This window comes from Colobus angolensis, unplaced genomic scaffold, assembly GCF_000951035.1.
Source record: "Colobus angolensis palliatus isolate OR3802 unplaced genomic scaffold, Cang.pa_1.0 Scaffold9, whole genome shotgun sequence".
NCBI classification, from domain to species: domain Eukaryota; kingdom Metazoa; phylum Chordata; class Mammalia; order Primates; family Cercopithecidae; genus Colobus; species Colobus angolensis.
Genome location: NW_012122931.1, coordinates 3,004,840 through 3,019,665, shown reverse-complemented (window position 1 = coordinate 3,019,665; position 14,826 = coordinate 3,004,840). Strand labels below are relative to the sequence as shown.

Below are 14,826 nucleotides of genomic sequence, written 5' to 3'. Positions count from 1 at the left end.
AAAAAAAAAAAAAAAAAGAGTCAGGCTGCCCTGGGCTCCCCCTAAAGGAGCCAACAATGTAATGTAGCACAGCCAGGCTGCCTCTGAGAACTCAGATTCCATTCCCAGAATTAATGGCCTCTGAGTGTTGTGCATTCTCCAGCCTTTCAGCTGTCAAGCTGGGGCTCCTTGTGAATGCAGCTGGCAGTGAGAGCTCACAGCTCACACCCACATCCAGCACTGGTTCGGACTGGGGACTCCATGCCTTGTCTTTGCTGAAGGTGCCTCATTGCATAACCTGAGGGCAGGTGCGTTCACCTGTGCACCCCTCCTGCTGTGAGGGATGGGTTGCCATCATTGGTCCACATAAGCCCGGAAACTAAATCAGGCTGTCCGTGTCTGGGGATGGCTTAGAGACAAGGCCAACTACTGGGCTTCGGGCTTGTCATGCACAAAATGGGGAGAATAACATCTGCCCCGTGTAACTAAAGAGGTGACTGTGGCGGACTGAATGAGAATGCATATGGAAGTGGTTCACAACATTTAACAGGAACTATACCAACACCAGAGACCATATACCTGCCAGTAATAAAGCAGAGAAAGAGGGCCTAGGATAGGAACATCTGAAAGGGAAGAAACAGGCCAGATCGTAGCTGCCATTCATTGGGGACATGGAGGCACCCACCGTGCTATGGATTTTATATAGGCTGTTTTGTTTGAAGGTTACAACCACCCTGTGAAGTGGATACTATTATTTCACAGGTGGGGAAACTGAGGCTTGGTGGGGTGTGGGGGAGGTTAAGCAACTTGCCCAAGGCCACACAACTGTAGTGACAGATACGGAATTTGAACTTGGTCTGTCTGAGTTCAGAGCCTGGAGAGATGGAGAGGAGAAGAAAGACCAGATCAGAAATGTGCTGAAGTTAAAAGGTTGACTTGAGATCCCCTGGTCTAAAGATCTCATTTAATAAACGAGTAAACTAAGACCCAGATGGCAGAGGTGGACAGAAAACCCCCATCGCCTTTCCTGCCCTGTGGGTCATACTCATTCCTGACGTCCAGGCTGTGGCTCCACAGCCATGCGCCGTCACAGGAGACGGCAGGGAAGAGGGTGAGGAACACTGGCCCTCCCCTCCAGATACTTCTCTCTCCACAGCTGTGCTGCATCCGGGACACTCCAACTTGCCCTGTCACTCCTTGTCCCATCTGCAGCCCTGGTGCCTCCCCTCTCCACAGCAAAGCAAGCCTCATTTCCACACTATAGGACAGTGTAACCAGAAAATGTGGGTTAAGCTGGGGAGTGAGGAGAGGGCAGGTCACAATCAGTATAACAAAACACTAGAATTGTAGGATTTAAAAAAAAACGGCAAAGCAACATCATTCTTCTCCACTAGCCCAGGACAGTGAGGCCCAGGAAGAAGACATGGCTAACACAGATATTGGTTACAATGAGAGCACCAAATCACCACCTGCCACCAGGCTGTCCAGCAGCAGCAGCTCCCTGCTTCTATTTCATCATAAGATCTGAAGAGCTGAAGGGGAAGGGCTTTCAGGAATCCACCCAAGAGCCCTGGGATCCAACTTCTGTCCAAATGCCCTCAGAGATGGGGCACTCACGCCTCCCAGGACCCCCTGCTCACTGCTCACTGTAATTATACCTTTGGACTCCCAGTATGTGGCTAAATTTCCTCTACCACTTTAGCACTGCAGCTTACTGCGAGACTTGTTAAAAGGTTGCAAAAAAGTTTAGAAGCTCATCACAATGTACTCTGAATTTTAAAATTCACTAAGAAGATGCAAGAGACTGCTAATACGGAATCAGTCTGGGAAGACAACAGAATATAGTGAGAAAAACAGATTTTGATGAAGAAAAGGTGCACCAGGGCCAACACTGTCTGCACAGTGGGAATAATAAAAGCTTTCCCACACAATTATGGTGAGGAGTAAATAAGACAGCGTGTCTGAAACCACCCAGGACAGGGCTGGGGCAAGGAGGAGCCCTTGAGAAGTGGCAGCGAATCTGAAAATGTACTTTCATCTCCCTGCACTTCCATTTCCCTCGTATCTGAGCAGGGAAAGCCATGCATACGACCTGAAGTAAAATAAGAATGTATGTAATCACTCCCTAAGTGGTAAGAGAGCTAATGAATAATCAACGAGGGCAGCAGATGACAGACCCACTGCAAGGTTTCTTGGACATAATCCTCTAAGTCCACATACTCTGGCAGGGTTCTCAACGCTTCTGGTTCTGTCCATGGGCCTCTACAAAGCTACAGGTTTGCATTTGCTTGTCCCATACAGGTGGCTTGGGACAGAGCACAGTCATCCAGCCCTTCCTAATGGGCAATGACGAAAAAGGGGGTAACATGCCTTCTTGGGTGAAGATCGCACCTATAGCTCCTTGCTACAGAACAGATTTCTCTTGGCACTACTGACGTTTTGGGGCAGAGAATTCTTTGTTGTATGTGGGGACTGTCCTGTCCTGTATATTGCAGGATGTTTAGCAGCTTCCCAACCCCTACCCACTAGAAGCCAGTAACATCTGCTTTGCCTTCCTATGGCAACAACCAAAAATGTCTCCAGACATTGCCAAACGGCCCTTGGGGTTTACAGGCACCCTACTAAATGAGGGGTATACTTTAGCACTGAATTTTTCTCCATGATCTCTCTTGGAAAAATGAACAAAGGAGAAAATCCCAGCCGGGTGCGGTGGCTCATGCCTGTAATCCCAGCACTTTGAGAGGATGAGGTAGGCAGATCACTTGAGGTCAGGAGTTTGAGACCAGCCTGGCCAACATGGCAAAACTCCGTCTCTACTAAAAATACAAAAATTAGCCAGGAGTGGTAGAGGACGCCTGTAGTCCCAGCTACATGGGAGGCTGAGGTGGGAGAACTGCTTGAGCCTGGGAGGCGGAGACTGCAGTGAGCCAAGATTGCTCCACTGCACTCCAGCCTGGGCGACACAGACTCTTGTCTCAAAACAAACAAACAAAAAACAACAAAAACAACAACAACAAAAAGCAGGGAAATCCCAGGAATTGAGTGGCTGAACAGTTTCACATCAGAGTTCACTAGCAGAATAACGTTGTTAGTAAGTGAATCATTTTACTCTGACTGCCTGGACTAGTGTTGGATGACAATTACACTCTACTTGTAGTTAATACTAACTCGGCTACAAGAGGTTAAAACAGGTTGTAATAAAAAATAACTGTGGCACAGACCAAATCTACTGTATTATTCTTCAATCTGGAATTTAGATCAATCTGGCAAACACTGACTGTTTCCCTCTTGTCAGCTACCTTTTGTTAAAAGAGGGGGCAAGAAAAACTATTTTTCAACAAAAGACTATTAGATTTAAAACCTTTACTTTCCTCCACTTTTAACTAAAATTTTAAGATATTCTGCTGGTCAACATAAAAACCAAAAATAGATGAATTGCAAAATTCAAGAATTATGTATTTAAATAACAGGCTAGCTTGTTCCAGCTACATTAAACTGATGGCTGTGACTGTAGTTCTGCTACACAGAAATTATACTTTGGATAAGCACTAAAGGATTAATAACATCTGTCTACAAGGTTTGTTTTATTTTACATTACTAAGTTTAGTTTTATTTATTTATTTTTTGGAGACAGAGTCTCACTCTGTTACCCAGGCTGGAGAGCATGACACGATCTCGGCTCACTGCAACCTCTGCCGCCCGGGTTCAAATGCTTCTCCTGCCTCAGCCTCCCAAGTAGCTGGGATTACAGGCGCCTGCCACTATGCTTGGCTAATTTTTTTTTTTTTTTTTTTTTTGTATTTTTAGTAGAGAGGGAGTTTCGTCATGTTGGCCAGGCTGGTCTTGAACTTGTGACCTCAGGTGATCCACCTGCCTCAGCCTCCCAAAGTGCTGGGATTACAGGTGTGAACCAGTGTGCCCAGCCTAGTTTTATTTTTATGTAATGAGTCAGGATTAATATTTAAATTCACGAGATATTAAAAATTCTGTCTTTCATAAAGAGGAAATGTAGCATCTCGAGAATTCAGACTCTGACGTCAGACAGCCTGCATTCAAATCTTGACTTCGCCAACATTTTGCTGTGTGACTTTGGCTAAATGCTTAATATTTCTATAGATCCAGTTTCCTTTTTGGCAAAATAAGTTTCCATACATCAGGGTTGCTATGAAGATAAGTAAGAGGACACATGTAAAGCACTTAGCACTGGGCCAAGAAAAGGCTCCATAAATGTTAGGGACACAGGTGTCTGTGGCTCTGAGAGCACTTGGTTATGCGGCGGTCTCACTGCACTCCACCAGCCTTGTGAGATGGCTAAGAAAGCACTCGAAGGCTTCAGAAGCCTCTTCCCTTCTAAACTATTCAGATCATCTTAGCAATTCAAGGAACAGCTGGTCTTGAGAGATGAGACTCGCCCACATCCCCCGGAACCCGTTGGACCCAAGCAGCACACCCAAACCAACCCCAGAAAGAATCCCTGAGCTTCTGCCACAAAGCTCTCTCCAAAGATCATGGGACCTTGCATAAACTCTCAGTTTTATCCAAGGTCCCTTGGACTCTTTCCTGAACAATTCAGCCCACAGTCACCACCCAGTTGAACATAATAATAGTGCAATAGATTTTTTTTCCATCCCCAAAACCATGGACCAGGATTCTGCAGTAGAAGGCAAGGCAAACCCAATTGTTCTTAATGTTACACTGACCTTCTGCCTTTGAGACCTGGAAGCCACAGCACTGGTGGACATAAATTCTACTGCCTGCTGCTCCAGATCCAAGGGGAGAGGGTAGCCCTCTGGTAGAAATCTGTCTGTTGCCTCCTGGAAGAGAGGAAACCTGGATTCCTACAGAGCTTGAAATGGCTGTTTGAGGCTGAAGGGAGGGGTTGATGAAAGTCAATAGCTGTTTCAACATATCTGGCTTGACTGGCCCTGCTGAGGCCACTAACTCTTGAGGACATCTTTGGCTGGGTCTCAAGGGGTTTGCATGTTTCAGAGCACAGGCCCTAAAGCCAAATGATGGATGTTCTGGACATCACAAAGTTCCCTGTGTTTGAGTGTGCGCCAAGGCAACGTAGGGAACTGCAGGGCAGGGAGGCAGCAGCCTGGGGTGTGGACATGATGTGCTGAGCTGTTTTTAATGCCCAGAGGATGACATAGCTGGAAAAGGAGAACTGTCCTAGTCAACCGAGCTTGGCTAACATGGCAAACACTCACCATCCTAATGGTTCTTATTTTATAAGGACACCAAAGGTCCCGCCCATGGAATGCTACAAAGTAGGTATGAATCATTGAAAGCTGAATCCTCAGGGAGGGAACATACAAATCGCATAAACTCATACTACTTGAAGCAGGTGAGGCCAGGAGAAACACCTAGAGTCAGCTTACTTTGTTCACAGGCTTCTCTGGAATCTTTACGGACACCTCAGCTGGTTTTCCCTTCTTTGATGGCGTTCTCTTGATTTTGGGTGAGTGGAATTTGTCCATCAGCTTCATGGTGAAGGAAGAGAGATGAGAACGCTGAGAGTCTGAAAACAAAGAGGGTACTGACTGTTAGATGGGAGTGGGAAGAAGTGATGGTTCACTGACCTTTTGTGGAAATGAGCAACGTCCCCAAACCCATCTTTTTTCTTGGCTGTTGAGAGTTTCAAAGGAAAGGACGTATGGATCCATTACAAAACATTTCTGCTTACAGGCTTCAATTTTTGCAATTTTCACCAAGGAATTGTGGAAATCAAAGGCAGTCCAAATAAATATGGAAAAGGAACTTGCAAATATTCCCAAGTGTCCATAGAGAGTTTGTGTGATGATCTAACTAACATCCAAGGGAACTGGCTAAGAAGAAAGAACACCCAGTCAAATCACAGATGTGTAGGAGGTGAGAACTGGAAAGGAAGGCCCTTTGAATCAACCTCTTCACTCTTTAGGAAACTGCAACAAGTGACAGGTGCAAGGCTCTGGAGTTGGCAGCAGTGACTGAACTAGAAGTAAGGTGTTCAAAACCCTCTGGGCCATGGTGAAAGACTGAAGGACTTGCCCCAAAGATCAGGAATTAAGACTAGGACATCTGTTCTCGCCACTCCTATCTGACATTGAACTGGATAAGACTTAAATGTAAGAGTTACAACTGTAAACCTCTCAGAAAAAAAAAAGGAGTTTTTGTGACCTTGAATTTGACCATGTTTTCTTAGATACAAAACCAAAAGCACAAGTAACAAAATTAACAAATAGAAAATTAGACTTCATCAAAATTAACACCTTTTGCACTGCAAATACTACTACTAAGAAAATGAACAAACCCACAGGATGAAAGAAAATACAGTCGTGTATTGCTCAAGGACAGGAATAAATTCTGAGAAATGCATCATTAGGCGACTTCGTTGTGCAAATGTCATAGAGTATGCTCAAATGAATCTTGATGGGATAGCCTACTGCACACCTAGGCTATATGGAATTAATACCCATTGCTCCGAGACCACATAACTATACAGCATGGTACTGTACTGAGTACTGCAGGCAACTGCAATACAATGGTATTTGTGTATCCAACCATATCTAAATGTAGGAAAGGTACTGTAAATGGTATAAAAGATTAAAAATTCCACCTGTGAAGGGCACTATCATGAATGGAGGCTGCAGGCCTAGAAATTGCTCTGAGTGAATCAGGGAGTAAATGTGAAGGTCTAGGACACTCCTGTACACCAGGGTAAATTTTATAACTGTGGCACATTTAACCTACACTAAATTTATTTTTAAAATGTTCTTTCGTCAATAAGTTAACCTTAGCTTACTGTAACTTTTTTACTTTATAAACTTTTAATTAAAAAATGTTATTCTTTTGTAACAGCTTAAAATATAAACACATAATACAGCTGTACAAAGTATTTTTCTTTTGTTTTTTTGAGATGGGGTCTCACTCTTTTGCTAAGACTCGAGTGCAGTGATGTGATCACAGCTACAATGCCTGGCTCATTTTTAAACTTTTTGTAGTGATGAGGTCTCACTATGTTGCCCAGGTTGGCAAAAATATTTTCTTTCTTTATATCCTTATTCTTTAAGCTTTTTTCTATTTAAGAAATTATTTTTTTTTTACTTTTAAAACTCTTCATTAAAGACAAAGACACACACACATTAATCAGCCTAGGTCTACAGGGGCAGGATCATCAGGATCACCATCTTCCACCTCCCCATCTTGTCCCACTGGACGGTCTTCAGAGTAATAACATGCATGAAGCTGTCATCTCCTATGATAACAATGCCTTCTTTTCTAACACCTGAAGGATCTGCCTGAGGCTGTTTTACAGTTAACATTTTGTTTTCAGTAAGCAGAAGCATACTCTCAAATAATGATAAAAAGTACAGCAAATCCATAAACCAGTAACATAGTCATTTATTATCAAGTACTATGTACTGTACATAACCATATGCGCTGTGCATTTACACCAGCATCACCATAAACACGAGTAATGCATTGCGTTGAATGTTATGATGGCTACATCAGGCGAGGCGACAGTAATTTTTCAGCTCTATGATAATCTTATGGACCACAAGATTATAATGTGGTCTGCCTTATATATGTTATAATGTGGTCTGCCTTATATGTGGTCTGTCACTAACTGAAATGTCGTTATGCAGAGCATGACTCTATTTGAAAATCATATGAACCTTAGCATCCTCAGGGGCTTGGTTCCAGGATCCCCTTCAGGGATCAAAATCCACGATGCTCATGTCCCTTATATAAAACAGCGGAATATTTGTGTATGACGCACACACATCCTCCACATGCTTCAAATCATCTCTAGATTACTTATGATACCTAATACAATGTAAATGTTATGTAAATAGTTACACTTTATTTTAAAATTTGCATTATTGTACTGTTATTTTTATTGTTTTTCCCTGCATATTTTTGAACCATGAAAATGGTTGAATCAGAGGATGCAGAACCCATGGGTATGGAGGGCCAGCTATACCTGATAAGGGACTTGTATACAGAAAAAATTAAAAAATTCTTACAGCTCTAGAATAAAAGGCATATAACCCAATGTAAAATGGGCAAAGAATTGGAGCATTCTCCAAAGAAGATATACAAATTGGCAATAAGCACATGGAAAGACGGTCAACATAATTAGCCATTAAGGAAACGTAACGCTTCATGCATACTAGGTCTAATAAAAAAGACAATATCAAGTGTTAGTGAGGACTGGAGAACTGAAAGCCCCACACATTGCTGGTAGGAATGTAACATGGTTTCCCTGCTTTGGAAAATGTCGGGCAGTCTCTCACAAGATCACAGAGTTGACATGTGACCCAGAAATTCCACTCCTGGGCACATTTGCGAGAGAAATGAAAGCCTAAATCCATGTGACTTGTACAGGTAAGTCAAAGGAAAGTTCACGGCAACATTACTCATAATAGCCAAAGGTGGGAAAAACTCAAATGTCCACGTTTGTGAATGACTAAATAAAATGTATTACATCCATACGATGGAATATTATTTGGCAATAAAAAGAAATTAAGTACTGATCAGCTACAACACAGTTGAACCTTGAAAACATTATCTAAGCTAAAGCAGTCAGCCACAGAAGACCATGTATTGTATGGTTCCATTCATTTGAAATGTCCAGAACAGGCAAATCCATAGAGACAGAAAGTAGACTGGTGGTTGCCTAAGACTGGATGGGGCCGAGAGATGGAGAGGGCTGCTGTAATCAGTATGGAGTTTTTTCTCCTGGTGTACGAAAGTATTCTAAAATTAGAATCTGGTGATGGTTGTAGGCCCAGTGAATTACAAGGGGGGGAAAAAAAAGAACTGTACCCTTTTTGAATGAATTGTATGATATGTGAATTAAATATCAATACAGCTATTTTTTTTTTAAAAAAAGCCCACTGGCAGTCTTCCTTCATCTCAGCATTATTACAACCTGTCCCAGTGTCTGAAAACAACTTATTAATTGATTTATTTACACCTGTCTCCTCACAAGAATGCAAGTTTGGCTGGGCGTGGTGGTTCATGCCTGTAATTCCAGCACTTTGGGAGGCTGGGGCGGGAGGATCACTTGAGCCCAGGAGTTGGAGCCTAGGCAATAGAGTGAGACTTTGTCTACCTATTAGCTGGGCATGGTGGTGCACACCTGTAGTCCCAGCTACTCAGGAGGCTGAGGTGGGAGGACTGCTTGAGCCTAGGAGTTAGAGGCTACAGTGAGCACTGAGCTCCAGCCTGGGCAACAGAGCGAGACACTGCCTCAAAAAAAATTAAGGCTCAGGGGACAAGTTCCCTGAGGACTGCACCTGTCTTGTTCATGCCTGTTCTCCCAGTGCTGACATGGTAGTTGGCCCACAGAAGATAATCAGTTTCAGTAAACACACATTCAACAAATGAAGAAATCAACCAACAACAAAAATATCCCAGGAAGAAGACTGCTTCTTTAGTAACAGCAGAAAATACTTGAAATTGGCTGAAAATTAAGGGAGACAACACTGTCCTACACAATGGAAAAATAAATACCTGTAGTTTTAAAAATAAAAAGAACTCCCTCTGTCAAGTTTTTCCAGCAATTTAGTACAACCAAACCAAACAGAAAACAAAACAACCCTCTGAATAAACAGCACAGCACCTTGCACTACACAGCTCTCACTGTGTCTACTATTGCTGCCCGTGACTTAACAAGGCCGAAGTTCAATTCCTTTGTTAAAGACCTTCCAGGTGGCCAGGCAGGATCAGATAAACTATCTACCCTTTGCAAATTACCTAGGCACACACGGTGCTCCGGACCAAAGAGAAAAGCCAGGGCCTGACCCGCACGCACATGTGGTCAAACCAAACAGCTTCACAGCTGTGTGCTGGCCAGAGCTGCAGAAAGTCTTTCTTAGTCCCCAGATGAGGACAAAAGTCAACAGGAAGCTGCTGCACCTGGCTACCTCACCTGGAACAGCTGAACAGGGTCAGGAGGCTCTCAGCACCAGCCCTCATAGGTCAGCAGTCATCCCTGGCATTCAAGTGAACTGGGATGGTGCCGCTTGTCCTGCTCCCCTCTGTCCTGCCTCTTCTCTCTCTCTCACCCAAGCAGGGTGGATCCCATTTACAGTTTATAATTCCTTCTTTATACTTCAACATGGATGTGAACAGTCTAATCCTTCACGTGATGCTTAAGAGGGTGCACACTGTTAGCCGGGCCTGTTGGTACATGCCTGTAGTCCCAGCTACGTGGGAGGCTGAGGCAGGAGGATTGCTTGAGTCCAGGATTTTAGCACTGTAGTGTGCTATCATCGTGCCTATGAACAGCCACTGGACGCTAGCCTGGGCAACATAGCAAGAACCCATCTCTTTTAAAGGGGGGGTATGCACTGGAGTCAGAATGCTTGCATTAAAATACTTAGATATCGTCTCTCTAAATCTTTCCCTTTTTTGTCTGGAAAATGAGTGAGATAACATTATATTTCTTGAGATGGCTGACGTGATGTAGATTAAATGAGATATTTACTGTGGATAATGCAATAAGGTATTTCACAAAATGCCTGACACATGGCACCTGCTCAACACAAGGAGCGTGGATGCATAGCAAGGTCAATCGATTCTGAATTCTTATTTCCCAACTGCTTCCAGATCTTCATCCAGTTAATTGGCAACACTGAACATTTAACTCACTATCCTAAGTAAACAGGACCTTATAAATGCCCACTCTTCTCTTCCTTTGACACTGAACCAGAAGTCTCAATCTGGCCTTTAGCCTATTAGTCTATTTCCCTCTTTGGTTTAACCTGCCTCCCTGCATATGGATCCTATTGCTGTCCCTACCCCATGTCTTCTGATGGCGGCCCCACAGTGTCCCTAAAAGACACAGCTTCTTCCCTCACCAGGCAGGTTTCCAAGTCAGATGGGCTGTCAGAGCAGTTTCCTAATCCATGCGACTTCTACCCTGTTAAGTAAGACTGAAAGCAGGGAAAGCAGACACAAATGGGGAAGTCTGGGCAGGATGCATGGGTTCTCTGGCGGTCAAAGATCTTCAGGCTGGGTGAGCCAACTTCCGCTTTCTCCACCGTCTACTGCCCTGAGTTGCTGTTCGGGCAGGCATGGGGCTGAGGCGGTGGCAAGATTCACAACTACGCCATCACGACCAGGGCGGAACTGGGGTCGACAAGTGAGGCGTGGAGTTCCATCACCAAAAACCCTCTCAGGTTCCGGCAAGGGCAGGGACCAACCAAGTGCACCTCTGCCCATGAGCTGTTGACGGAACTCAGGAGGGTTATTATTGCACTCACAATTCTCGTCTGCCTTGGGCACAGCTGGGAAACCATGTCAGCACCTAAAGACAGTGCAATGCCTACCAATACATCTCCCTCTTCACGGTATCTGCCTCAGAACAGTCAGCTCTAGCACAAGAAGTCATAAATCACGCAGAGAGGAGAGATTCTTTCAAATGACAACCAACTTTCTCAACGCTGGAAATCGAGGACAGCACTAACTAGGACAGTATACTTGTCACATTCTTCTTGAAACCTTGGGTTAGCAGCACAGGCTTCAGGTGATTTTCAAGGTCATTCATACTATGCCTTTGAGTGCTGAGGAGGTACCATAATGCCTTGCAATAGCAGGGTGGGGAGGAAACCACAGGTGCCCTCGCATGAACACTGCTGTGAGGGCAATCTTGCCAGCGGCTCCAGACAGACAGACAGACACACTCTCCCTGCCCCTGTCTCATGCATGTCAATCATCTGGGGTGGAAGGCGACGTGAAGGGAGTGCTCCCACATGACTGCTGCGTCTCAGGCAGTGCCACTGACCACTCTTGCTATTTCCCTGCTTTTCACACTTAGGAAGTTACACTGTCGATTTTGTATACGCCTCTTTTTAGTAATTTTCTAAAACTGAAGTTAAAACAAAAAATTTAAAGATTTTATACAAATATATATATACAAGTTATACAGAATGAATCAAATCCCGGCACCCACCATCTGGCCTATCAAACAGAACCTTCTGTAGCGATGGAGGCAGCCGGTACCTGAACTAACACGACAGGGACTAGTGGCTACTGAGGCCTGCTTGTGGCTGCTGTGGCTGAGGCACTGAACTGTGAGTTAACTGTGTAATTTAAACAGCCCCTGGGGCTGGTGACTGGCACACTGGATGGGGCAGCTCGAGAAGCAGATGGATTCCACTGGTGCCGCCACGCGCTCCTCTGCAGCCACACCTCTTCCCCACGGGCAGCCCGACTCTAACTTTCAGACTTATCATCCCTTACTTTTCCGGATAGTTTATATCGACACATACAGTTTAACTTATAGGTCTGTGAACTTTACAGAAGTGATGGCATATTGTAAAGATTCTCACGCTCTTGCTTTTTTCCTCAACAGCAGGCCTGACACTCAGGCATGCTGGGGTGTGTCAGTGCTTTTGTTTTCAATGCTGAGAAATTCTGTAGATTCCATAAGCCCAGCTTTATCTATCTGCTCTCCTGTCAGTGGACACTGGGTTGCTTCCAGCATTTTTGCTTTCACAAACAATGCTGCTCACACATGTCTCCTGGAACACATGCCAAGAGTCCTCTAACAGCAGAATGGCTGGACTGTAGGGCATATGCCACATTGATTCTTACAGATATTGCAAAACGATTCTCCCAAGTGGCTCTCCCACGTTACAGTCCCACTAGCAAGGTTAGGAGAGTCCTAGTTGCTCCATATTCCTCCCGACACCTGGGGTTGCCAGACATGCACTTTCCCACATGGCCATGTCTAAGAAAGGACACGAAAGTCCTCCTTCACCTGGATATGCCATATGCTGGTTTATTTTATTGTGATCTATCCAATCTGTGAGAGGAACTTCAAATTCACCTGAACTTAAAAACAGAAAGCCTCAGACTCTTGCTCCATGTGACACTTACCCCGAGGTCAGAGACTCCCAATGACTAATCTGCTAGTCATTCCTTCCAGAGGCAGGGTGGCTTATATGAGCTCACAACCAATTTCTGTATAAATGACTGTGATGTTAACAACAGCGGCCGCTTTCCTGGGCAACATCGCAGGCCACAGATCTGGCTGTCGGATGAAAGTCCTTCTCTATCGCGAGAGAAAGAGGATGGGCTGGAGGAGAGGATGTAGCCTGCTCACAGAATCATGTCTCAACAGAAAACCAAGCAGAACAAAAAGACACCAAAGCCCAACCCAATGTCTTCCAAAGTGGTCTGCCAGATGCCAATATGCCAATATTTCACTGTTAAATTTTTAACTTGCCCTTCGGCCAGGCTTCACGATCGTCTCTGCCTGTTGCTGACAAATGTGGCTATCAACTGGCCTTCTTTCGGTGTCACTTGTAGCAGCAGCTGGGATCCCAACTTAGCAGTGGTTTCTGTCTCAGCTTAATCTCTCACCAGGGATGGCGGGGAGTCTCCAAACATCAACCACACGGTATCACAAAATCAAGGGCAAGGTGGACAACTTTGAGGCAGCCAATCTTGAGAAATGCTGTGACTGTTAATTCCTCACTCCCTGTCTTCTACTGGGCTCAGAAGTAGAGCACCGGGAAGGATTTAGAGATCACTTACTTAATCCACATTCCCCATTTTGCAAATGCATAAAAAGGACAAACGGAGTGGAGGCGTGATTGAGGACATTAGGAAGGGCTTTTTTAAAGATGAGGATTTCAGATTTTTTAACAGTCTTTTCACTTGTCTAGGATTTTGTGCACTGCAAGGTAAAGACGGAGACAGAGGGCTGTGGGCATGGCAGGCAGCACAGCTGAAGTCTGTGGCTTTTTTTTTTTAATTATTAATTTATTTATTTTATCTTGAGACCAGGTTATGAGACTGGCTAATTTTTGTATTTTTGGTACAGACAGGGTTTCGCCATGTTGCCTAGGTTGGTCTCGAACTCCTGGGCTCAAGGGATCCTCCCGTCTCAGCCTCCCAAAGTGCTGGGACTACAGGCATGAGCCATCACGCCAGGCCTGCGTGTCTCTGTTTTCACTTGAGCTTGGCCACTAACCTGGGCAAACTTTTCATGAGAGACTCCGGTTCCTCACCCAGAGGAAAGCCATAGCCACAGACCTAGCTCCTCCTCCTCAGGTAGTTGTGGGGATTAAATGTGACCTGTGTGTAAAGCATGTAGCCAAAGACCTGGTATATAGAAATACTTACTACATGGCAGCTATTATCGTCATGTGATAACCTTGTCAGGTCTCTGCCAACACTTAAAAAGGCAAAAGCTAAAAATAATCCCAGTCTAGTCGAGCCAAAAGCAACCTGGAATCATATTTTTCTTTTTTTTTTTTTTTGATACGGAGTCTTGCTTTGTTGCCCAGGTTGGAGTGCAGTGGTGCGATCTCGGATCACTGCAAGCTCCAGCTCCTGGGTTCACCCCATTCTCCTGCCTCAGCCTCCCAAGTAGCTGGGACTACAGGCGCCCATCACCATGCCCGGCTAATTTTTTGTATTTTTAGTGGAGATGGGGTTTCACCGTGCTAGTCAGGATGGTCTCAATCTCCTGACTTTGTGATCCGCCCGCCTCGGCCTCCCAAAGTGCTGGGATTACAGGCATGAGGCACCGTGCCCTGCCTGGAGTTATATTTTTTTTAACAACTTTCACGTTGAAAGATCTTCTGTCTTACTTAATATAGAACTATTCCTGTTAAAACAGAGGGAAAACAGTATTTGAAGTTTTGCAATTCCAAAGACTCTTTTGTCATGAAAATCCATTCCTACTACCCAATGGTTCAGGAAGTCTACCGGATAACTATGACACTGCTAATGGGAATACTAAGCCTATCTTTTAAAAAAATTTTCGGCCGGGCGCGGTGGCTCAAGCCTGTAATCCCAGCACTTTGGGAGGCTGAGACGGGCGGATCACGAGGTCAGGAGATC

The 14,826-nt window shown here is 44.7% G+C and overlaps 1 protein-coding gene across 1 annotated transcript in view; it reads right to left on the bottom strand.

The window, feature by feature from the left end:
- RAPGEF1 (Rap guanine nucleotide exchange factor (GEF) 1) overlaps positions 1-14,826 on the bottom strand; it is a 130,981-nt gene that overhangs the window by 72,402 nt on the left and 43,753 nt on the right. The window contains exons 2-3 of the mRNA XM_011931182.1: positions 5,361-5,500; positions 4,680-4,793 (exon numbers count right to left, since the gene is read on the bottom strand). Coding sequence (XP_011786572.1) covers positions 4,680-4,793; positions 5,361-5,500 — 254 coding nt within the window. The remainder of the gene's footprint in view (positions 1-4,679; positions 4,794-5,360; positions 5,501-14,826) is intronic.